This window comes from Lepidochelys kempii, chromosome 2 (genome assembly GCF_965140285.1).
Source record: "Lepidochelys kempii isolate rLepKem1 chromosome 2, rLepKem1.hap1, whole genome shotgun sequence".
Classification (NCBI taxonomy): Eukaryota; Metazoa; Chordata; order Testudines; family Cheloniidae; genus Lepidochelys; species Lepidochelys kempii.
The window spans coordinates 49491381-49517848 of NC_136381.1; the positions used below are offsets into that span (position 1 = coordinate 49491381).

General features: G+C 40.5%; 1 protein-coding gene across 1 annotated transcript in view; it reads right to left on the reverse strand.

Moving 5' to 3' along the window:
• The window catches only part of LOC140906549 (carbonic anhydrase 13-like), a 41046-nt gene that overhangs the window by 9455 nt on the left and 5123 nt on the right, over positions 1–26468 (reverse strand). The window contains 4 exon segments of the mRNA XM_073330660.2: positions 278–373; positions 4332–4450; positions 20300–20497; positions 25014–25064. Of these exon segments, the coding sequence (XP_073186761.1) occupies positions 278–373; positions 4332–4450; positions 20300–20497; positions 25014–25064 (464 nt within the window).

Sequence of the window (26468 nt, forward strand, 5' to 3'; positions counted from 1 at the left end):
TGCCTGGGTGAATTTAAATGGCCTGCAATATACAGAAGGTCAGACTAGAGGATCTAATGGTCCCTTCTGGTCTTAAACTCTATGAATTATGGTGTCTTACAGGTGATGCAGCAATCTACTATTACAAAGACATTAAAAATTAGGCATGTGTTTTCTGCCTTCATATTTTTGCTGCTGCAGAATTATGGGTAAAGAGATATTTGCTACAGAATAACAGTTTTGTTGTCTAAGCTTATAACACAGATTTATTAAAAGGGATAAAGCAATCGTTGCTTACCTTTAGAAATACTGCCATGACAGCTAATCCATCCCGCTGCCGAGCAGCCTCAACAAAAGTGGAATATTTGTCCGAGTTCCAGTGAACCACATGAAGCTGAAAGGCAAAAGCACAAATACTGTCAATTCCCACTGAACTGGTGCAATTACAATTAACATGCAATTGTACTAGTGTTGAGGTTTCTACTTCACCTGTTTATATTCAGACGCATTCAATTTTCCAGCTGCAAATATTTATGTTTATTGAAATCTGGAAATATATAATCATACAAAGGGCAACAACAAGCACTGATGTGGCTGGATAGATATGAGAATGGCACAATTAACAGTATTTTTACATTTCAGGTACAGCAGTTACTATTAAAAGTCAAAATTTAGCAAGTTACCACCACCACAGTATCTATGGATACTCACTGTTCTAAATATGGGGAAAAACTGCAATTTCTTAGGCCAAAATTTTCAAACACTGAAGGCTAAAGTTAGGCTCTTAAATCCACATTTAGTAGAGCTGGTAAAAATAAGTGGTAGAATAAAATCATGCAAATTTCATCAGCATTTTCCCCTCCCTCAGTCCTTTTCCTCAGCTCCCATTTCCTCAGTCAAAATTTCAGCAAAACATTGATTTGCCTTACAGCTGGTCATGAAATGAGGAGGGGATGGAAAAATGAAATTTTCACAAAAAAATCTCCCTCCCCCCTCTTTTTTCTCAAATTTAAATTTTGCATGAAAAATTTTCAAAGAAAACTTGAAGTTTGGAAAAAAAATTACCAGCTTTTGTATTTAGGCATCTAAATAAAAGTGGCCTGATCTTCAGAGGTGCTGAGCACCTGCATTTCCAACTGATTTCTGACTGGGAATGTTTTGTGGTAGATTTGTAATGAGCAACCTCGCTTGTTTGATGTGTAATTGCTTGGAAGCTTCACGCAGACTGGTCCAAATTCAGAAGATCCACTCTGGCTAGTCCTAGGATTGCCACGATTTGGCGAGGTAAAAAGCAAAGTGATCTTTGCCCCAGTGTCCTCCAACCCCTCCCACCAAGCCATGCTCCCTAAAGTCATGTTCGTACTCCCCTGTCAGGAGCCTTCAAGTCTCTATGGAAGGTGCTAAGTCAGAGTCAGATGTCTCTCCTAGCTTGTGCAGAGTACTGCTGTTCTCTGCACTGCCATGCTGTTGAGTGTACGTAAGTGCTATATAAAAATTAATTTATTATTTTCAAAGTACTGTACAAACATTATCTAATAAATCTTATAAGACTTACTAACTCACCCAGAGTCTATCTTCCCTATTCTTCAGAGACGGAAACTCAGAGTAGTTGAAGATCACATTTTTCAAAAGAGGCTTTTAATTTTGGGTCCATTTTCAGATTTTCAGAACCTGATTTTCAGAGGTGCTGAGAATCTGTTGCTCCCAGTTACTTCACTTGGAAGACTTCACATGCTTGTTGAGCTCCAGACGGACACACAAAAACTGGGGACCCCAAAAGTAAAGGCTTCCTTAGAAAACATGGGTCTTAATGGCTTGCCTGAATGAACTGCATGGGAGGCTGTGTGGTCTTGTGGATAAAACAGGGGTCTTGGAGATCTTGATTCTAGATCCTGCCTCAGACATGGACTTGGCCTTTGGCAAACTGCTTAATCTCTATGGCCTTAAGGTTTCCCTACCTGTAAAATGGGTAATACTTGGTGTTGTGAGGCATAATTAATGTTTGTTAAGCTCTTAGGCCCAAACCAACAAAGTACATAAGTATATGTTTACCTTTAAGCACGTGAAAACTCCCATTTAAGTCAATGGAAATACCCTCATGCTTACAGTTAAACACATGCTTAAGTGTGTCGCCGGATTGTGGCCTTATGACTTGTCTACATGGGGAAATAGCCCAGAACAGCTATCACAGAATAGCTCCTGTGTGGACAATCTCATTTCGCATGAAGGTGTCTGAGTGTGGTGTAGCTTAACATGTTTTGGAAGTGAAGCTAAATTGCACCCAGGTACTTTCAGTGCAGAGTAAGAGTGTCCAGTTGGGGAGTTAGTACAGAATAGCTATTTCTCTTTAAATTCATACCCTAGCTTATTTAGCAATAGCTTCCCTACATAGACAAGCCCTGAGTTATCCTTGCAGGAAAGCTACCACAGAAGTCCAAAGTAGTATTATTAAGACCAGAAATAGAATATAGGAATTCATACCTCACTTCTCAGTCCAATAGACCATTCTGTGTGCACATGTATGCATGTTAGTATTCTGGAGCTTACAATGTCTCCATCGGACCATTCACGATTTTAGATTCACAAAAGCTAGATTGAATAACTTTTAAAATGTTATATTTTGCATACACAAACAGGAAACAGATACTTTCAGTCGGAATGACTTTTATTGTGAATTAAAAAACAACAAACAAGAAAGAACAAAAAGTAAAATCCCTATAGCTAAATAAACCACACTATTCCCTGTAATTTTTCAAAAAGACAAAAAAACCAACAAAACAAACAAGAGCTGTGAAACATTTTGGGGTAGAGCCCCATTCTCAATGGCTTGTGACTTCTCTTTTAAGGTATGTATCCCATCTTACCACCGCTCCTGCACTGCAGCTTGTTGAAGAGAACTTGGTCTGGCCAATGCGATGCCACAACTCAACAGGACCGGGGAGCCCTCTTGTTTCCTGATGTCCTCTGACATGGGGCAAGCCACGTAGTCTTCTTTGCTTGTGAACTCTCTCTTTCTTCTAGCATGTGCCAATTTGGCAGAGGTGCTTTCTTGATTTGTTAGAGCATTTTCTTCAGGGAGTTCGGCACTGAAACTGCATTCTCATCTCCTGGGGTATTTCTTCTGCATGACCAGTGCTCAGCAGCCTCACTCTTTCTTCTGGTTTCCTTATCCCAAAACCAAAACGATGTCTAACGTGCTTCTTGCAGAAAGTTACCAAAATGACAAGCAGTGGGAAGCTTTTTAGACTGGCTAGAAATTCAGAGAGATTTTCTCCTTCCATTTGGTTTCTGAGATGGAACTTATTTTTTTTTTCAGCTAGAAATTTGGTTTTGGTACATAATGTTTTTAAGCACCTCTATTAATTCTTTATACTCCATCTCACCTGGTTCCTGTGGAAAACATAAGCCTTTAAACACTGCAAATGTCACTTTTCCCACCAGTGGTAGAAAAATTGATTTTTTTTCTTACCACTGTCTTCTATAGCATTTCCAATAAAATACTGATCAGGACTTGTACATATATTTCAAATTGTTCCTCTTTTGCATTATATTGAAAATCTGCCATATTTCCATAAAAAAATATTTTTACCTTTTCTATTTTCCTTTTTTACCCAGGAAAACTCTCACTTTCTCTGAGCTATTTGTTGTTTGAGATCCCATTTTCCTCACTAAAATACTTGTTTTATTTTTCCCATACGCAAAGAGGAAACAGATACTTTCAGTCTGAATTATTTTTATTGTAGAATAATCAAAAGCAAGGAACAAGAAAGAGCATAAGTAAAGACTCCATGAGAGAGCACACTGTGCGTTTCTCCTCTGTGACATTCTGCACTAAATGGAACACTCACAATGGCTGCCTGTCTCTGTAGGCAGCATAGTCCTTAGAGATTTAAAGGTGCAGTACACAGAAAACAAAGGCATAACTGTCACATTGCTACATACACCACAAAAATAACCACCCAACTCTTCTGCAAATAGTAAAATGCACATATCCTCAGTAAGGCCGATTAAAAAAAACAAATCTGCAGTTTCTATGTCAGGCTTATTTTGAGATATAAACGATTCCAAAGGAAAAGTTAAAAATTAAAAACAAAAAAGATTAAAACAATTCTCAAACAATAAAAATCCTCTAAATTTTCCACTTATAATATTTCATGTACTTCTTGTCTTATCCTTTGCCAAGGTCTCCAAATATATTCTCCTTTGGCAGAGGATCACACACGAAAAATTTTAGGCACATTGCTCATGTTTTGAAAAGTTAGGGAGGCAAAATCTGTCTTATAATGGAACACTAGTTCAACCTTAACTACAGAGAGACTATGGCCTCTATATAATTCAATACAATGCCTTACCTCCGCTGCATACTTCTTTCCATCCACTGCATGCTCAGAGCCAATGTCATCGCTGGCCCCCCAATGAAAGTGAATTTGGCGCAGCCTATAGCTTCCAGTGAGTGGTCCCCCTCTCAGCACTATAAACCAGATAATAAGAGATTTTTAGCCAAGGCAACATGCATTGTAATAAAATCTTCTGACCTATACTTTCATGCATACAGCATTATTTTGGGATCCAGGCATCTCAAATAGATTCTCAAAGCATATGTATTAATAGGATACCACTACTGCACAACAACAATAGAAAGGAGAGAATATGCCCTTCAAAACTTAAGTTATATATGTAAATTAGCTAATTAATACTACTAGGGGATGAACTGAGATCACCCAATGTGTCTTACTATAGGCAGAAAGCAGTACTTGTTGGTTGTTTTTTTTTAATTCTTCTGAGAAATTGAATTATTATTATGCAATCTATTTGGCAGCTACATTCTTATCAACACATTTCAAAGTGACACTGACAACCAAATTAGGCCTAAAGATTATGCCATAAAAAGGTAGATTCTTTAATAAAATTGGAGGAAAATAGTCAGTTGGTTTAAAATTTATTTCAACATTCCTTGGCATTGTTTGAAACCCAGATGAAACTGTACTGTACCAAAGCATGAAAACCAGGCAGTGAAAATGACTATAAACAAAGTGAAGCTAATAATGAATCTGTTTTGTCCAAGTTCAAAATTAGTGCGTGTAAAATGTAAATAAATGGCACATTAAGAACACATGTAAGGCACGTGTGTGTTTTATTTGTGTAAATATGTCTCTCTTTAAAAAAACAAACAAACTAGAGATGGATCCAAACCAAAATTCAAGATCAGAACTGTAGATCTGATCTCACCTGCAGTCTCTCTCTGTAATTCCCTGACGCTGAATTCCCTGCCTCTTAGAAAAGCTTCATCTGATTTCAGCTCTTCCCCCCCTACACACACACACCCGAAAAAAGGACTATTGTGCTCTGGAGTTCTGGCTAGACCCATTATAGAGATATAGAAAAGGGGATCCAGTCATTTAAGGCACAGGATGGTAGGACGTACACCAACAGCAAAAGTGGAGGGTGAAAAGGAGAAATAAATTGAAGCTATCAAGAACAAAAATCCACCAAAGGATGAGAAGAGAAGAATTTCTTTATTTGCCTATACACTAATGCTAGGAGTCTGGGTAACAAACAAGAGGATCTGAAATTGCACATTTATGAGCGTGCATTCAACCTAGTTAGTATCGCTGAAATCTGGTGGGAAAATTTGAATTATTAGAATGTTAAAATCACTGGCTATAACCTATTTAGGAAGGTTTGAGTAGACAAAGGAGGAGGGGGAGTGGCACTGTCAAAAATGGCATTACTTGTTTCTGAGTCACTGACAACTCAGAAGTAAATGACCTTGAACGCTTACAGATCAATGTTCTAACAGATAAAGTACACAATAGGATACAAGTTGGTGTAAGCTAAAAACCCACACCAAATCAGAGTGGAGAACAGGATGACCGGCTCCTTAAATAGGAAAAAAATATAGATGACAATTTCTTAACTCAAGAAGCATTGCATCCAACATGGTGGAATTCTACATTAGACCTCATCTTGACATATAAAGAGGAACTGATCACAGAACAAAAAGTTACTTAGATACAATTTATCATGTTTTGATTACATTTCTGTTCAAAGAGAATAAAATCCCAGCCAATTACACACACGCTTGTGTGATCACATACACACACACATACACACACACACTGCTTTAAAAGAGCCAGTGTCACAAAGTTTAAAACAATAAATGACCTGAAAGAAAACAAAATCATCACTGATAAATTTGCAGATGACACAAAGATTGGGGAAGGGTAAATAATGAAGAGGAATAGTCACTGATACAGAGTAATCTGGACTGCTTGGTAAGCTGGTTAAATCAAACAATATGCATTTCAATACAGTGAAATGTAAGGTCATACATCTAGAAACAGGGAATGTAAGCCATTCTTACGGAATGGGGGACTCTATCCTGGAACACAGGAAAATTTTTTGGAGATTGTGATGAATAATCAGCTGAACATGAGCTCCCAGTGAAACATGGCTAAAAGGGCTAATCCTTGGACACATAAACAGGAATGTCAAGTAGGAGTCATGAGGGTATATATTACCTCTGCATTTGGCACTGGTGTGGCCACTACTGGAATGCTGCATCCAGTTCTTGTGTCCACACTTCAAGAAGAATGTTGAAAAACTGGAAAGGTTTCAGAGAAGAGCCACAAGAATGACTGAAGGATTGGAAAACATGGCTGATAGTGAGAGAATTATGGAGCTCAATTATTTAGCTTAACAAAGAGAAGGTTAAGGGGTGATTTGATCACCATCTGCAAGTACCTATTGGGGAACAGAAATTTGATAATAAAAGGCTCTTCAATCTAGCAGACAAAGACAAAGATCCAATGGCTGGAAGTTGAAGCTATCCAGACTAGAAAAAACAGATTAGACAAATTCAGACTAGAAATAAAGCACTTTTTTTTAAACAGTGAGGATAATTAACCATTGGAACAATTTACCAAGGGTTGTGCTGGATTCTCCATTGCTGGAAATTTTTAAATCAAGTTTGGATTTTTTTAAAAAATATATGCTCTCGTTCAAGCACAACTATTGTGTTTGAATCAGGAATTAACTCAGGGAAGTTCTATGGCTTGTGTTATGCAGGAGATCTGACTAGATGATCACAATTGTATCATCTGGCCTTAAGATCTATGAATCTATGAATATGGGCCTTGATCCTCAGCTGTGCTGCATATATGTTGGGGGTGGGGGGAGTCAAAGGAGAAGTCCCAAAGAAGCCATTTGCAGCTTCCAGACCCAGGGCTGTTTCTATGCCAGGTCAGTCCCTGACCTAATTTGAAATAGCCTCAGGGTTGATCTAAACTATGCCAAGTGTCTGTGGCCCCAAGTGGCTGGTATGCCAGGTGGAGGGGATCACCAACGCACAGTCACACTTCAGCCATGCCTCTTTCTAATAGGCTATATCAGCTCCACCTCTAGGATTCCCACACTGAGGGGATTCCCAGCTGCTTGGATTAGCTGACTTGGATTGAGGCCACAACATAGGAGAAAACCTAGCCAATGAAGTCTGAATATAGGTTCAGATCTGAAGTTACAGTTGGGCCCATTTCTAACTTTTTGTCATGACACTGTCACTTTAAATATGAAACATATTATTTATATAAATAAATTGGGTCAAGAGAATCCAGCAGAAGTATTCCTTACAGAAGTCCAGGCAACACCGAACATGTTGAGATATCATAGAATCACAGGACTGGAAGGGACTTGAGAGGTCATCTAGTCCAGTCCTCTGCACTCATGGCAGGACCAAGTATTATCTAGACCAGTGGTTCTCAAAGCCAGTCTGCTGCTTGTTCAGCGAAAGCCCCTGGCGGGCTAGACCAGTTTGTTTACCTGACGCGTCCACAGGTTCGACCGATCGCGGCTCGCACTGGCCGCGGTTCGCAGCTCCAGGCCAATGGGGGCTGCGGGAAGGGTGGCCAGCATGTCCCTTGGCCCGCGCTGCTTCCCGCAGCCCCCATTGGCCTGGAGTGGCAAACCGCGGCCAGTGGGAGCCGCAATCGGCCGAACCTGTGGACGCGTCAGGTAAACAAACTGGTCTGGCGTGCCAGGGGCTTTCTCTGAACAAGCGGCGGACCGGCTTTGAGAAGCACTGATCTAGACCATCCCTGACAGGTGTTTGTCTAACCTGCTCTTAAAAATCTCCAATGATGAAGATTCCAAAATTTCCCTAGGCAATTTATTCCAGTGCTTAACCACCGTGACAGTTAGGAATTTTTTCCTAATGTCCAACCTAAACCTCCTTTGCTGAAATTTAAGCACATTGCTTCTTAGCCTATCCTCAGAGGTTAAGAAGAACAACTTTTCTCCCTCCTCTTTGTAACAATCTTTTATGTACTTGAAAACTGTTATCATGTCCCCTCTCAGTCTTCTCTTTTCCAGACTAAACAAATCCAGTTTTTTCAATCTTCCCTCTTGGATCATGTTTTCTAGTCCTTTAATAATTTTTGTTTGCTTTCTCTGGACTTTTTCCAATTTGTCCACATATTTCCTGAAATGTAGCGCCCAGAACTGGACACAATACTCCAGCTGAGGCCTAATCAGCGAGAAGTAGAGCGGAAGAATTACTTCTCATGTCTTGCTTACAACACTGCTGTTAATACATACCAAAATGATGTTCACTTTTTTTGCAACAGTGTTACACTGTTGACTCATATTTAGCTTGTGGTCCACTATGATCCCCAGATCCCTTTCCGCAGTACTTCTTCCCAGGCAGTCATTTCCCATTTTGTATGTGTGCAACTGATTGTTCCTTCCTAAGTGGAGTACTTTGCATTGGTGCTTATTGAATTTCATCCTATTTACTTCAGACCATTTCTCCAGTTTGTCCAGATCATTTTGAATTATAATCCTATCCTCCAAAGCACTTGCAACCCCCTCCCAGCTTGGTATCATCAACAAACTTTATAAGTATACTCTCTATGCCATTATCTAAGTAATTGATGAAGATACTGAACAGAACCAGACCCAGAATTTGATCCCTGTGGTACCCCACACTTTATGCCTTTCCAGCATGACTGTGAACCACTGATAATTACACTCTAGGAACGGTTTTCCAACCAGTTGTGCACCCACTTTCTAGTAGCTCCATCTAGGTTGTATTTCCCTATTTTGGTTATGAGGTCATGCAAGACGTATCAAAAGCCACACTAAAGTCAAGATATACCACATCTACTGCTTCCCCCCTATCCACGAGGTTTGTTATCCTGTCAAAGAAATCTATCAGGTTGGTTTGACACAAAATTTGTTCTTGACAAATCTATGCTGACTGTTAATTATCACCTTATGATGTTCTAGATGTTTGCAAATTGGTTGCTTAATTATTTGCTCCATTATCTTTCTGGGTACAGAAGTTAAGCTGACTGATCTGTAATTCCCCTGGTTGTCCTTATTTCCCTTTTTATAGATGGGCACTATATTTGCCTATTCCAGTACTCTGGAATTTCTCCCATCTTCCATGACTTTTCAATGATAATCACTAATGGCTCAAATATCTCCTCAGTCAGCTCCTTGAGTATTCTAGGATGCATTTCATCAGGCCCTGGTGACTTAAAGACATCTAACTTGTCTAAGTAATTTTTAACTTGTTCTTTCCCTATTTTAGTCCCTAATCCTATCTCATTTTCACTGGCATTCACTATGTTAGAAATCCAATCGCCACCAACATTCTTGGTGAAAAACTGAAACAAAGAAATCATTAAGCACCTCTGCCATTTCCACATTTTCTGTTATTGTTTTCCCCCCTCATTGAGTAACAGGACTACCCTGTCCTTGGTCTTCCTCTTGCTTCTAATGCATTTGTAGAATGTTTTCTTGTTATCCTTTATGTCTCTAGCTAGTTTGATCTCATTTTGTGCCTTGGCCTTTCTAATTTTGTCCCTACATACCTGTGTTATTTGTTTATATTCATCCTTTGTAATTTGACTTAGTTTCCACTTTTTGTAGGACTCTTTTTTGATTTTTAGATCATTGAAGATCTCCTGGTTAAGCCAGGGTGGTCTCTTGCCCTACTTCCTGTCTTTCCTATGCAGTGGGATAGTTTGTTATTGTGCCCTTCATAATTTCTCTTTGAAAAACTGCTAATTGTCTTCAATTGTTTTCCCCCTTAGACTTGCTTCTCATGGGATCTTACCTACCAACTCCCTGAGTTTGCTAAGGTCTGCCTTCTGGAAATACATTGTCTTTATTTTGCTGTTCTCCCTCCTACCATTCCTTAGAATCATGAATTCTATCGTTTCATCATCACTTTCACCCAAGCTGCCTCGCACTTTCAAATTCTTAACCAGTTCCTCCCTATTTTTCAAAATCAAACCTAGAACAGCCTCTCCCCGAGTAGCTTTCTCCACCTTCTGAAATAAAAAATTGTCTCCAATACATTCCAAGAACTTGTTGGATAATCTGTGCCCTGCTGTGTTATTTTCCCAACAGATGTCTGAGTAGTTGAAATCTTGTGCTTTGGATGATTTTTATATCTCTGAACACATACTTATTTGAATATTGTTTGAACACACACTTGTAAGCTACCAAAACACAGTATTTAAACCAAATAAGTAGGGTTGTCAAGTGATTTAAAAATAAAACGTGATTAATCGTGTGATTAAAAAAATTAATCGAGATTCATCGTGCATTTAATTGCTCTGTTAAACAGTAATAGAATACCATTTATTTAAATATTTTTGGATGTTTTCTACATTTTCAAATATATTGATTTACAAAGCAGAATACAAAGTGTACAGTGCTCTCTTTATATTTCTTTTTTATTACAAATATTTACAATGTAAAAATGATAAAAGAAATAGTATTTTTCAATTCCCCCATTACATGTACTGCAGTGCAACCTCTTTATCATGAAAGTTGAATTTACAAATGTAGAATTATGTACAAAAATAATTGCATTCAAAAACAAAACAATGTCAAACTGTAGAGCCTACAAGTCCACTCAGTCCTACTTCTTGTTCAGCCAATTGCTCAGACAAACAAGTGTGTTCGCATTTGTGGGAGATAATGCTGCCCACTTCTTGTTTACAGTGTCACCTGAAAGTCAGAACAGGTATGTCATAAATATAAAGGGAAGGGTAAACCCCTTTAAAATCCCTCCTGGCCAGAGGAAAAATCCTCTCACCTGTAAAGGGTTAAGAAGCTAAAGGTAACCTCGCTGGCACCTGACCAAAATGACCAATGAGGAAACAAGATACTTTCAAAAGCTGGGAAGAGGGAGAGAAACAAAGGGTCTGTGTGTCTGTGGTATGCTGCTTTTGCCGGGGATAGACCAGGAATGGAGTCTTAGAACTTTAGTAAGTAATCTAGCTAGGTATGTGTTAGATTATGATTTCTTTAAATGGCTGAGAAAAGAATTGTGCTGAATAGAATGACTATTTCTGTCTGTGTGTCTTTTTTGTAACTTAAGGTTTTGCCTAGAGGGATTCTCTATGTTTGAATCTAATTACCCTGTAAGGTATCTACCACCCTGATTTTACAGGGGTGATTCCTTTACTTCTATTTCTATTAAAAGTCTTCTTGTAAGAAAACTGAATGCTTTTTCATTGTTCTCAGATCCAAGGATTTGGGTCTGTGGTCCCCTATGCAAATTGGTGAGGATTTTTACCAAACCTTCCCCAGGAAGTGGGGTGCAAGGGTTGGGAGGATTTTGGGGGGAAAGACGTGTCCAAACTATGTTTCCCAGTAAACCCAGTTAGAGTTTGGTGCTGGCAGTGGATATTCCAAGGATAAAGGATAAAATTAATTTGTACCTTGGGGAAGTTTTAACCTAAACTGGTAAAAGTAAGCTTAGGAGGTTTTCATGCAGGTCCCCACATCTGTACCCTAGAGTTCAGAGTGGGGGAGGAACCTTGACATGGTGGCAGAGTGGTGGGATTAACCTGAAATCATTTTGAGATCAATTTGAGATTTTTTGAACTAGAAATACAGATTTTAAAAAGGAATTTTTTTTTCCTTTGGGGCTGCTGGAAAGGAGGTCCAGAAAGCAGCTGAAACTGAAAGCAGTTTGTTTTTTCTCTGCTTTGGGGCCAGAGGAGAGACAAAAGGGGATTATCTTTGTGAATTGCAGGTTTTCTTTGCCTGGAGGCAGGGTACTTAACTCCTGCAGGGAAATTCAGTCTTCCAAACCAGAAGGGGTTTTTTTTCCCTAAAAGTAAATAGGGAAAGTGTTCTACCCATTTGCCTGGAGACAAAAGTGGAAGGGCTTATTTTTTTTAGGATTTTGATTTTTTTACAAGGAGCACAAGTTTGAAAAGGAATTTTTTTCCCTTTGGGCTGCTGGTAAGCAGGTTTCCAAGTAGTTGGAGGTTTTTTGCTTTGATTTGGGGCCAGAGCAGAGACAAGGGAATTGTCTTTTTCTGTAGGCTGACAATCACTATCAGAGAATAGGTATTCTATTCCAGCACAGCAAAATTTTACAGCAAAGTTTTCTTTGTTTATTTCTAAACCAATTTCTAAATTGGGTGTAAAGTTAGTTAAAAACAGAGAGGTTAGGATGACAAAATCCACGGCTCGACAAAAGCTGGAATTAGCCAGATTTCAGGCTGAGGAAAAACAAAGGGAACATGAAAGACAGATAGAACTCATGTGGCTGAAGAAGGAGGAGAAGGAAAAAGAGAGGAAGCATGTGGAGGAGGAGAGGGAAGAAGAGAGGAAGCATGCACTGGAGATGGAGAAGGTAAAGGCTCAGCAGAATATACCAACAAACCCTAGCAATCCTTCTCCAGGTACCACTTCCCATCCCAGAAAGTTCCCCACCTACAAGGCAGGCGATGATACTGAGGCCTTCTTAGAAAACTTCGAAAGGGTCTGCCTTGGGTACAACATGTCTACTGACCAATACATGGTAGAGCTGAGGCCGCAGCTCAGTGGACCCTTAGCTGAGGTGGCAGCTGAAATGCCTAAAGAACACATGAACAAGTATGAACTGTTTAAATCCAAGGCGAGAGTCAGAATGGGGATAACACCCGAGCAGTCTCGTCGGAGGTTCAGAGCCCTAAGGTGGAAACCAGACATGTCATTTACCCGACATGCCTACCACATTGTGAAACATTGGGATGCCTGGATATCAGGAGCAAGTGTTGAATCTCCAGTAAATTTGCCCTTCCTAATGCAAACGGAACAATTCTTAGAGGGGGTTCCTGAGGAAATAGAAAGATACATCCTAGATGGGAAGCCCAAAACTGTAATCAAGGCAGGAGAGACTGGAGCCAGATGGGTGGAGGTGGCAGAGAAGAAGAAAACTGGTCGCAGTTGGAGCGGAGACCAGAAGGGACAACCCCAGAACACACCCTATTACCGGGGGCCACCCAAAGCCCCACCTACCTCCCAAAGAACCCTCCAGACACCTTATCGTCCCACCACCCCGTTCTCCAGCAACCCACCTCGCCCCAGTGACCCGTCAGCTGGACGATGTTTTAAATGTAACGAGCTGGGGCATGTAAAGGCCAACTGCCCCAAGAACCCCAACAGATTACAGTTCATTGCACCGGGATCACACCAGAGGTCTGCAGGCCCAGATACCTCCCAGATACCCTTGGAGCAGAAGGAAACTCTGAGTGTGGGCAGGAAAAAGGGACACCAGAGCACAAGTGTCAGCTATCCATGCTTCCTTAGTGAACCCCAATTTAATCAACTCAGAGATCTAAGTGACGACTCAACCCTTCAAGTCCAACTCTTTCAATTTGCCTATAGCCAAGTTGCCTGTCCAGTACCAGGGCTGGTCAGGAACGTGGACTTTTGCAGTCTATGATGATTATCCCATCCCCATTCTGTTGGGGGAAGACGTGGCCAGTCATGTGAAGCAGGCCAAGAGGGTAGGAATGGTCACCCATAGCCAGGCTATACAAGCCGTGAGGCCTAGCTCTGTTCCGGAAAATTCGATCAGGACCCAGTCAGAGGTGATGGATCTAGACCCCAGGCCAATGTCTGCAACAGCAGTAGTGGATCCAGTCCCAGAGACCCAGATGGAACCAGTCCCAGAACCGGAACCAGCGGAACAACCAGCACCAGACCATTTGCCAGCACTGAATCCAGTACTTGCAAACTCAACACCAGCGGGCCCCACCGAACCTGAACCAGCAGCAGCCGATAACCCTACACAAGAGGCTCAGCCGGAGCCTGAATCCCAACATAGTGCACCAGCGGAAAGCGGTTCACAGTCAACGGAAACAGCCCCATCCCCTACATCGCTTCCAGAGGGACCAAGCATAGGTCCACAATCCAATGAGGAACTGATGTCTCCAGCAACAAGGGAACAGTTCCAGACCGAACAGGAAGCAGATGAAAGCCTCCAGAGAGCTTGGACGGCGGCACGGAGCAACCCACCGCTTCTCAGCTCTTCTAATTGATCCAGGTTTGTTGTAGAAAGAGGACTTTTATACAAGGAAACTCTTTCTGGTGGACACCAGGAAGACTGGCATCCTCAGAGACAGTTGGTAGTTCCAACTAAATACCGGGCCAAGCTCTTGAGCTTAGCCCATGATCACCCTAGTGGCCATGCTGGGGTGAACAGGACCAAAGACCGTTTGGGGGGGTCATTCCACTGGGAGGGAATGGGCAAGGATGTTTCTACCTATGTCCGGTCTTGTGAAGTATGCCAAAGAGTGGGAAAACCCCAAGACCAGGTCAAAGCCCCTCTCCAGCCACTCCCCATCATTGAAGTTCCATTTCAGCAAGGAGCTGTGGATATTCTGGGTCCTTTTCCGAAAAAGACAGCCAGAGGAAAGCAGTACATACTGACTTTCATGGATTTTGCCACCTGATGGCTGGAAGCAGTAGCTCTAAGCAACACCAGGGCTAAAAGTGTGTGCCAGGCACTAGCAGACATTTTTGCCAGGGTAGGTTGGCCCTCCGACATCCTCACGATGCAGGGACTAATTTCCTGGCAGGAACTATGGAAAGCCTTTGGGAAGCTCATGGGGTAAATCACTTGGTTGCCACTCCTTACCATCATCAAACAAATGGCATGGTGGAGAAGTTTAATGGAACTTTGGGGGCCAGGATAAGTAAATTCATAAATGAGCACTCCAATGATTGGGACCTAGTGTTGCAGCAGTTGCTCTTTGCCTACAGAGCTGTACCCCATCCCAGTTTAGGGTTTTCCCCATTTGAACTTGTATATGGCCGTGAGGTTAAGGGGCCATTACAGTTGGTGAAGCAGCAATGGGAGAGATTTACACCTTCTCCAGGAACTAACATTCTGGACTTTGTAACCAACCTACAAAACACCCTCCGAACCTCTTTAGCCCTTGCTAGAGAAAACTTACAGGATGCTCAAAAAGAGCAAAAAGCCTGGTATGATAAACATGCCAGAGAGCGTTCCGTCAAAGTAGGGGACCAGGTCATGGTCTTAAAGGCACTCCAGGCCCATAAAATGGAAGCATCGTGGGAAGGGCCATTCACGGTCCAGGAGTGCCTGGGAGCTGTTAATTATCTCATAGCATTCCCCACCTCCAACCGAAAGCCTAAGGTGTACCATATTAATTCTCTAAAGCCCTTTTATTCCAGAGAATTAAAGGGTTGTCAGTTTACAGCCCAGGGAGGAGACGGCGCTGAGTGGCCTGAAGGTGTCTACTACGAAGGGAAAAGTGCTGGTGGTGTGGAAGAGGTGAACCTCTCCATGACCCTTGGGCGTATGCAGCAACAGCAGATCCAGGAGCTGTGTACTAGCTACGCGCCAACGTTCTCAGCCACCCCAGGACTGACTGAACGGGCATACCACTCCATTGACACAGGTAATGCTCGCCCAATTAAAGTCCAACCTTACCGGGTGTCTCCTCAAGCTAAAACTGCTATAGAACGGGAGAGCCAGGATATGTTACAGATGGGTGTAATCTGCCCCTCTGGAAGTGCATGGGCATCTCCAGTGGTTCTAGTTCCCAAACCAGATGGGGAAATATGTTTTTGCATGGACTACCGTAAGCTAAATGCTGTAACTCGCCCAGACAACTATCCAATGCCACGCACAGATGAACTATTAGAGAAACTGGGATGGGCCCAGTTCATCTCTACCTTGGACTTAACCAAGGGGTACTGGCAGGTACCGCTAGATGAATCTGCCAAGGAAAGGTCAGCCTTCATCACACATCTCGGGCTGTATGAATTTAATGTACTCCCTTTCGGGCTGCGAAATGCACCCGTCACCTTCCAAAGACTAGTAGATGGTCTCCTAGCGGGATTAGGAGAATATGCAGTCGCCTACCTTGACGATGTGGCCATATTTTCGGATTCCTGGGCAGACCACCTGGAACATCTACAAAAAGTCGTCCAGCCCATATGGGAGGGAGGACTGATTGTTAAGGCTAAGAAGTGTGAAATAGGCCTAAACAGAGTGACTTAACTTGGACACCAGGTGGGTCAAGGAACTATCAGCCCCCTACAGGCCAAAGTGGATGCTATCCAAAAGTGGCCTGTCCCAAAGTCAAAGAAACAGGTTCAATCCTTCTTAGGCTTGGCCGGTTATTACAGACAATTTGTACCGCAATACAGCCAAATCGCCACCCCACTGTCAGACCTAACCAAAAAGAAACAGCCAAATGCTGTTCAGTGGATCAAAAAGTGTCAGAAGGCCTTTAACAAGCTTAAAGCAACATTCATGTCTGACCCTGTACTAAGGGCCCCAGACTTTGACAAACCGTTCCTAGTAACCACCGATGCGTCCGAGCGTGGTGTGGGAGCAGTTTTAATGCAGAAAGGACCTGATCAAGAATTCCACCCTGTAGTGTTTCTCAGCAAAAAACTGTCTGAGAGGGAAAGCAACTGGTCAGTCAGTGAAAAAGAATGTTACGCCATTGTCTACGCTCTGGAAAAGCTACGCCCATATGTTTGGGGACGGCGTTTCCACCTGCAAACCGACCATGCTGCACTGAAGTGGCTTCACGCCATCAAAGAAAATAACAAAAAACTTCTTTGGTGGAGTTTAGTTCTCCAAGATTTTGATTTCGACATCCTACACATCTCAGGAGCTTCTAACAAAGTGGCTGATGCACTCTCCCGTGAAAGTTTCCAAGAATCAACTGGTTAAAATCGTCCTTGAGATGTGGAAAATATTGTTAGTCTTTATGTACTTGGTAGTATGTTTAGAGATGCATATGTCTTATTAACGCTGTTTTTCCTAGAGCTCCAGGAAGAAATCCCAGCCAGTGTTTCACCCTAGCTGAGATTTGGGGGGCATGTCATAAATATAAAGGGAAGGGTAAACCCCTTTGAAATCCCTCCTGGCCAGGGGAAAGCTCCTCTCACCTGTAAAGGGTTAAGAAGCTAAAGGTAACCTCGCTGGCACCTGACCAAAATGACCAATGAGGAAACAAGATACTTTCAAAAGCTGGGAAGAGGGAGAGAAACAAAGGGTCTGTGTGTCTGTGGTATGCTGCTTTTGCCGGGGATAGACCAGGAATGGAGTCTTAGAACTTTTAGTAAGTAATCTAGCTAGGTATGTGTTAGATTATGATTTCTTTAAATGGCTGAGAAAAGAATTGTGCTGAATAGAATGACTATTTCTGTCTGTGTGTCTTTTTTGTAACTTAGAGAATCCCTCTAGGCAAAACCTTATGTTTGAATCTAATTACCCTGTAAGGTATCTACCACCCTGATTTTACAGGGGTGATTCCTTTACTTCTATTTACTTCTATTTCTATTAAAAGTCTTCTTGTAAGAAAACTGGTAAAAGTAAGCTTAGGAGGTTTTCATGCAGGTCCCCACATCTGTACCCTAGAGTTCAAAGTGGAGGAGGAACCTTGACAAGGTATTTGCATGGCACTGTTGTAGCCGGTGTCACAAGATATTTACGTGCCAGGTGTGCCAAAGTTTCATATATCCCTTCATACTTCAACCACCATTCCAGAGGACATGTGTCCATGCTGATGATGGGTTCTGCTTGATAATGATCCAAAGCAGATCATTTTCATCATCTGAGTCAGATGCCATCAGCAGACAGTTGATTTTCTTTTTCGGTGGTTCGGGTTCTGTAGTTTTCTCATTGGAGTGTTGCTCTTTTAAGACTTCTGAAAGCATGCTCCACACCTCGTCCCTCTCAGATTTTGGAAGGCACTTCAGATTCTTAAATCTTGGGTCGAGTGCTGTAGCTATTTTTAGAAATCTCAAATTTGTAACTTCGTTGCGTTTTGTCAAATCGGCAGCGAAAGTGTTCTTAAAATGAACAACATGCTCTGGGTCATCATCCGAGACTGCTATAACATGAAATATATGGCAGAATGCAGGTAAAACAGAGCAGGAGACATACAATTCTCCCACAAGGAGTTCAGCCACAAATTTAATTAACACATTTTTTTAATGAGCATCATCAGCATGGAAGCATGTCCTCTGGAATGGTGGCCAAAGCATGAAGGGGCATACAAATGTTTAGCATATCTCACAAGTAAATACCTGCAATGCCGGCTACAAAAGTACGTTTGTTCTCACTGTCAGGTGACATTTTAAATAAGAAGTGGGCAGCATTATCTCCCATAAATATAAACAAATTTGTTTGTCTTAGTGATTGGCTGAACAAGAAGTAGGACTCAGTGGACTTGTAAGCTCTAAGTTTTACATGGTTTTTTTTTTTAGTGCAGTTATGTAACAAAAAAAATCAACATTTGTAAGTTGCACTTTCATGAGAAAGAGAATGCACTACAGTACTTGTATGAGGTGAATTGAAAAATACTATTTCTTTTATCATTTTTACAGTGCAAATATTTGTACTAAAAATAATATAAAGTGAGCACTGTACACTTGTGTTCTACGTTGTAACTGAAATCAATATATTTGAAAATGTAGAAAAACATCCAAAAAGATTTAATAAATTTAATTTGGTATCTATTGTTAACAGTGGGATTAAAGCTGGGATTAATCATGATTAATTTATTTTAGTTAGTCGTGTGAGTTAACTGCAATTAATCGACGGCCCTACAAATAAGCAAACTGAAAAAAATGCTTTGTTCAAGGAAATATTCAATAATTCATCAAAAAGTTCCCAATAAAATTATCTGTAACTCTTTTTCAGAACATATCACAATTCCATTTTCTGTTTACAAACATTTCATTCAAAATAATGTCTGCTGTGCCAGAATCTTCATATGATTACAGCTTCTGCATTTGTAATTTGGCAATGTGGCATATACTGCCTTGCGAATATATTGCACAATAGGGTAAAGTGTAACAATGTTACAGGAAGTTTACAGAAGTTTAGAAGTTTCAACAATCTGGAAGATATAGTAAATGGAAGGAAAAGAAACTGTTGCCTAAAGCAGTTCCTCATTCCTCTGTAATGTGGGAAGGCAGGATTCTCCTGCTCAGCTTTCTTTGTAAATCTTATTTTGTCCATGCTCACTTTCCTAACTATCCTAAACTTGGTAAAACATACAAACAACCTTTGATCTTACAGCACCTGCTAATGAAACTGGATTAGTTACAAAGAAGGGTTTGAGAATATTTACGAATACATCCTGACATCCTGTAAATGTCAAACAGCAAACAGAAAAATCAAAACAGTTCCATACTAATTTGGGTTTATCTTCTCACTTGCCTTTATAACAAAGGCTTCTCTTGCTAACCTTCTCCAAGTAGTGAGGCAGTATCTGAAATTAACAGATCAACCATAAGAGGCTTCTCTCGCTTGTGAAGGGCTTACACTTTTATTGTTTGAAAAAGAGCTTTCTGTAGATGCAACTTGCCTCTCTGCTATGCAAAGGAAGCATTCTGAAAACCCATATGAAGTCAGTAAATATAACAGAATGTTTTTTGGACAGGACAACCTCCGAGCCTCCATAGTTGTTTGCAAAAGGAGAGTCAATGGGTGTTAAAAAAAAATGGGACAATGACATTTCTTAGAGAGAAAAAGGATCCTTTGACATATAATTTCTTTGTTCTTTATTGATCAACTCTTGGCATGAGTTCAGAGCAAGAACATAAATCATGCAATACCTGTATTTAAACACAGATAAGAGATTTGAGTGGACCTTATTCATTTGAATGGACCTGCAATGAGACACAAAGGCTCCATCTATGCTGTGGAGAGCAGTGTTTGAAAAATGTGTTATAAAACAATTCAAACTGGGGGTTGGATACCGTATGGATGATACTATACCATGTGGGGAAAAATTAACAGAATGTGAACCTGGGCATTTTCTGAGAAACTGTGATTTAGAATTTCTTTAAGAAATCATCTCAATATTGCAACAAACTGAAAATCAGGAAAAAGTATTTCTTTTGGACTCAGAACTACAGGGTTGCTGTTCATATGCCATGATATAATCTCCAGTGCAACATACCCAGACTGTACTCCATTCAAGAGACAGGGAAAGAAAGAAAGTACAATTAAATATGAACAGAAACAAACCTGATTTATTTTCTGTGTCATCAAATTCTACACTGGTGGAGTGTCCATTGTTGAGGATGACTTTAGCAGAAGTTGGATCATAGTTGGGGCTAATAGGAGGTAGAGCAGGGTCATATTTGGTTTCTTCAGTTTTGATGTCAATGGGGGATTGACGGTCTCCATTAGCGACAGGGAAAACCTCTTTCCAGCGAGCAGGTCCTAAAATGTATTGGAAGGAAGTGGGGAATAAGGTGTTTTTAATTAAGTAAGTAAGTAAGTAATTTCACTGTGTTTGCTATTTTCATAGAAAAAAGCAACTGACAAATGAGAAAATGAATCACAAGAACTCACCTGGATTATTTTAATTAATTTTATTTATTTATTTTAAATTAAAAACAGAAAGATTCACCAAAGAATGGAATTCAATATATCATACGGCTGTCTTTGCCAGGTCATCAGACAGCTCTCCGCTCTCAACACAGATCCTTCTCCAGTCTAATTGATCAAACACAAATTAGAACATTAGTTTGGCACTTTTTGCCTCTTCCCAGGTTCTTCTAGCCAATAGGAATGCAGCAGGCACCTGTTCATTCAGTAAGCTCAGAGATACTTAACTCTTCATCTGAGCAACACCAATATTTAACAAGTTTTCCTTCCAATCCAGTATCCTGCCTCTAGCATACTGTGTGTCTCAACTAAATTTTCAGGCCTCCAAAGACCTTGCTTTAATCCAACAGTGTTTCATCTAGACCTCACTACATTATCTTTCCTCAAGGCCCCCCTCTTTAAGGGGTTCCTTCATGGTATCCCTGGAGGCAGAAGCTCTGACAGTGTGGGGATGCTGGGGTTTGTGCATAGACAAGTGAAGTACTTCCATTCTCATCCTGCAGGACCTCTCTTCAGCATTTGTTACCACTGATCAAATTCTCCTGTCCCACTAGCCGCAGGGGTGGATGGAGTTTCCTTGAAATGGCTCAAGTCATACTTCTGTGATCAGGGGCATTCTGGACAACTGTATCTCCATCTTCACAGCCCGCACCACTGGAGTTCCATAAGGATCAGTCCTTTTCCCCTTCTCCCCCCCACCTCCATTTTATTCAGTGAGGAGCCAATGGATGAGATGGCGAGGGTAAATAGGTGGAGGTGTCAACAATATACAGATGACACCTAACTCTATATCTCCTTTATGACAAATGGAAACAGCACCATCTCTCGGCATTCTCAGTGTTTAGCCAAAATCCGCATATGGAAGGAGTGCAAATGGCTAAAAATGGATCCAGGCAAGACTAAGGTGATGCTACTAGGAGGAGGAAATAATTTTGAAGAACTTGTTTCCTCTATGACCTCCTCCTCCTCCCATTATTAAGGGCATCTGCTTTCAAAATTGTTAAGTCCGTCTGTAGCTTGGGGTCCTTTAGGACTCCTCAGTGCTACCATAAACCCAAACAGAGGTTGAGGGGTAGCCAGGGGGACAGGCAGGGGGAACGCACACAAACAAATAAGGACCAGAAGTTTATATCCCATCCTGTCACTCTCAGAATTAGGGCACAGTAATCCAGTCATTTATAACCTTTTGATTATTACAATTTGTTATACATAGACTTAACAGAATTTCATGTTATATAATTTTGATGGATGGATGATCAATGTTTATTTTTAAGCTTTTTCCATTTTTATTTATTTAAATTTTCACTGTTGCATAAAACTATGGGGTTAGGAAGGGGTCAACATCACATGTAAAAGTTTACAAAATAAACATCCTTACATCAAATAAATTCACAATTAGCATTTTTCTTACTGTGCCTATCTGTAAATTTTAATTATTATGGATGAATATATTTTTTCATCCGTTTGTGAGTGTGTGACATTTACTAACATTTAGCGATAAAAATATAATCCTTCCCAAACTAGTTACATATAGGAATAAAGACAACACACTGAACAAGCTCTAGCTGGTATAAAATGCATCAGCCCACCTATTTAATAACACAGGTTATGATATGCTCTCTGCACTGGTTGCCTATTGAATACAGAGTCCAGTATGAGATCTCTGTCCCAATCAAGATTGTCTTCAAGACTGGCCCTAGCTACTAGAAACACCCTCCTTCCTTCACTCTCAAAACCTGCCATGACAGCAACATTCCTTAAGACAACAAATGGTTTATCAATAGGGACAGATTCATGCATGCAGGAGACAGTATGTTCCCAGGAGCTGCGTCTGGACAGTGGAGTTTGTTCCTGCGTATAATAAAACTAACCATGGATCTCACAGCGTTCATAACTAAATGTCAAGCTCATCTTTTTGATTTGTCTTTTCTTTAATAATATCTTCACACATCCCAATAAAAAACAAACAAAACTATTTCTCTTACAGACTGGAAACAAATGCTGCTTTAAATGATTCTTCTAGCTCTTGTTGATCTGGTGGACTCAGATATGGGCATCTGACTTTTGATGTATTTAAACAAGTTCTACTGATTTGTCTCAATATCCTTGGCTGTCTGGTCTACATATTCCCTGGCTTTCCATATGAATAATAATAGTCACAGCAATAATTTGTGCTTCCTTTGTAAGACTGAATGGATTTCCATTTTATTTTGTTCATACAAAGTTAGAAAATAATGCCAAGCAAAATAGAGAATTTTGCTATAAATCTGTGATAATCAGGAAACAACAATACAAGAGATATACTAAACTGCGTGTAGGATTATCACTTTTAAGGAGACACAAGAGAGATATTCTTGGTATTGAGCAAAATGTATTGGTGACGAGTTAGCTATGTAAGGCCAGATTCTGATATTTTGTTTTTTGAGTAGCCCCATTAGTACTTAATATAAGTAAAAGTATCAGAATCTGGCTACATAGATTTCAGGGTATAAACTAAAAGCAGGAACAATATTAGAAGCAATGGTAAATCAGATGCTGAGTAGTGTCTCACTGTGCAAGTAGTCCCATTGAAATCAATGGGATTACTCAAGGAGTAAAGAAGTATGAGAATCTAGCCCATGGTAACTTGTGTTGGCACTGCCATTATCCTCCAATAAAAGTGCAATTGATTTGTCTTTTCAGTACTAGAAATGTACTAGTATCACAGTGTTTGCCCGCTATTGCACTGCTAAATGCATGCTGGGGATGCTATTAAATACTCTTGAAATGTCAGCTTCATTCACACCAGGCTTGCTTGTCTCCATCACTCAAACTAGTTGTGCCCTATCCTCATCCATTTTGGCTCCATCTTTCCCTAGCACATTCAGTGCTTTTCAACTAATGGCCTAAATCGGAGAGGTGTTGAGTACCTTTCACACTCATTGATTTTAAATGGAGTGCTTGGCACTCAGCACCTCACAGGCCCTAAAATAGCATCAATGTGTCAAGTCAGGGCTAGTCTACACTGGCAACACTAAAGCACTTTATCGTGCCTTGTGTGGTCGCGGCACAGCGACCCACCTCAACGAGGGGCGTAGCTCCCAGCGCTGAGGTACTGTTTAGACTGGCGCTTTACAGCACTGAAACTTGTTGCACTTAGGGGGGTGTTTTTTCACACCCCTGAGCAAGAAAGTTGCAATCCTGTTAATTGCCAGTGTAGACAAGCCCTCAGTGTGTCGCAGAAAGCTTACATAGAATCATAGAATCACAGAATCATAGAATATCAAGGTTGGAAGGGACCTCAGGAGGTCATCTAGTCCAACCCCCTGCTCAAAGCAGGACCAATCCCCAATTTTTGCCCCAGATCCCTAAATGGCCCCCTCAAGGACTGAATTCGCAACCCTGGGTTTAGCAGGCCAATGCTCAAACCACTGCATGAGTTTTAGGAAAGCAGGTCTCTTAGAAATCTCTTTCTCCTCTAATCACTTTCATAAAGAGAGTACAGCTCTCCTAAACAACAGAGGGAAAATGCACAGAATAGGTCTCAGAGAAGAGCAATTATTTGCATGTCAGAAAAAAGGCTGTCTGCACGCAGCATAGAGGTAGAGGCTTTCGGTCTGGGATGCGTCTGAGGGTAATTTTTACTCAATAAGATGGAAACTCAAAATCTATTAACTAAATAGCAGAATTTACAAAACACATCTTACTTGCTTGAAACGGCAGATCAAGAAGTCATCATAGCTTTTTACTTCAAACCCAACTGTTTTAAAAGTCATAAATTGACAGCCAAAAAAACGAACGTTACCAATCTAATGTTAACAATTTGTAACCATCACTAAATATTTTGTAATCGAATGCCTAAAACACAACAAAACCAGATTAATAATTTATTTTCAAATTCTTACTGACTACTTCATCCTTCAGTGGGAAAGAATTTTCTTGTGAATTATTGTAACAAAGACAATTTTAGCTTCTCTAGACTTGTGACAGAAAAAGTATGTGTAGGGAGGTCATATTACCTCTGTATTTGGCACTGTGCAATCACTTCTGGAAAACTGTGTCCAGTTCTGGTGTCCACAATTCAAGAACGATATTGATAAATTGGAGAGGGTTCAGAGAAGAGCCATGAAAATGTTTGAGAGATTGGAAAGCCATGTCCTGTAGTGACAGGAGCTCAATCTATTTAGCTTAACAAAGAGAAGGTTCAGAGGTGACTAGTTCACAATCTGTAGGTACTTTATGGGGAACAGAATTTTGATAATTGGCTCTTTAATCTAGCAGACAAATATAAAACAAAATCCAATAGCTGAAAGTTGAAGCTAGACAAATGCAGATTGGAAATAAGGCATAATTTTTTGGAACAACTCACCAAAGATTGTGGTGGACTCTCCATCACTGGCAATCAAGATTGGATGCTTGTCTAAAAGATAGGGTGTAGTTCAAAAAGTAATTATTTCAGGTAAATCCTACGGCCTGGACTATGTAGGAGGCCTGACTAGATGTCACAATGATCCCTTCAGGCTTCAGAATATATGAAAAGGCCTGATTCTGCAATTCTAGTTTGAAACTGTTTTGGTACATAAAATAAATGTAACATTACAAGTCATTAGCTAGTTGTGCACCCAAAAGTTTACTTTGGTTTAATAAAGAAATTGCAGAAATATGTAACAGAGATGAGCATCTGCTTTCCTACTTTTCATAAGTTAAGAGGGTCAGATTCACTTGTTTACTTCAGCTGCTTTGCACCACTCTAGTGACACAAAGCATCCATAAACTTTGGCTTTTCAGTAAATCTGGCCAGAAGGTCAAAATGTTTTAGTCTTTAACTTTTATTTATACAATTTTGTTAAAATATGGTTTACAATATACCAATATATTTAATCTGATACTGTTGCCACTCTGGGACCTCCGTTACATAACTGGTTATTATAGTTCACATAGCAAGCATAGATATTGTGTCTGATTGGCTAAAACGGAATCATTCTAATTGGTGGAATATATACATTATGGCCAAATTTAGTGCTGACCTACACTCTGTGCAACCCTATTTAAAATCAATGGGATTTAATGAATTGTTAATCACTGCTGAATTTGATCTGTGACCTATATGCCTCCATTGAGCCAGGAAAATGTTGTTTGCTTCCCCCATTCTAATGTTGAATGTACTTCCTTAAAGGAAAGTTGATACACACTTTCACAAAATGCCCACATGACTTGCCTAAGAAACTCAAAGCAATCTCTAACTGATATACTAATTTATTTTGTTACATTTCTGGTTATACTGAGAGAACTTTGCTCCAAAACCTGTTCTTTGGACACATGCCTTTTCTTTCTGGTGAAAGTTAGCAGGAAAATACTGTATCCTTTGCTGGTGGAGATTGTCTATACTTAAGGAAGGGCCAAATGTTGAGTGCTCTAAAGGAAAAATGTGTAATAGTGGCTCAAGAAACTATCACTTGACACTGACAGTCTAGCCAGATATTGCACAGTATCTAATTTTCCAGTTTTGGTTAAGATTATGGATAAGGTTGTAATGAGACAATTCTCAGAGTACACGAGGAGGACTCAGATCTCCTTGACTCTTGTCAGTCTGTCTTCAGACCTTGTTACGGTAATGGGACTGCACTACTAGTATTGATCACTGATCTCTTACCAATGTAAAAAATATGAGGTGATATCCTGTCTCTATAAAAGTAAGTGTCAACTCCCATTGACTTCACTGGGGCCAGGAATTCATTGCAGGTGTCCATGATGATATTACTGGATCTATCAGATATGTACAAAACCACGCAGCCCCGAGTGCAAGTAGATGGGACTACCTTGC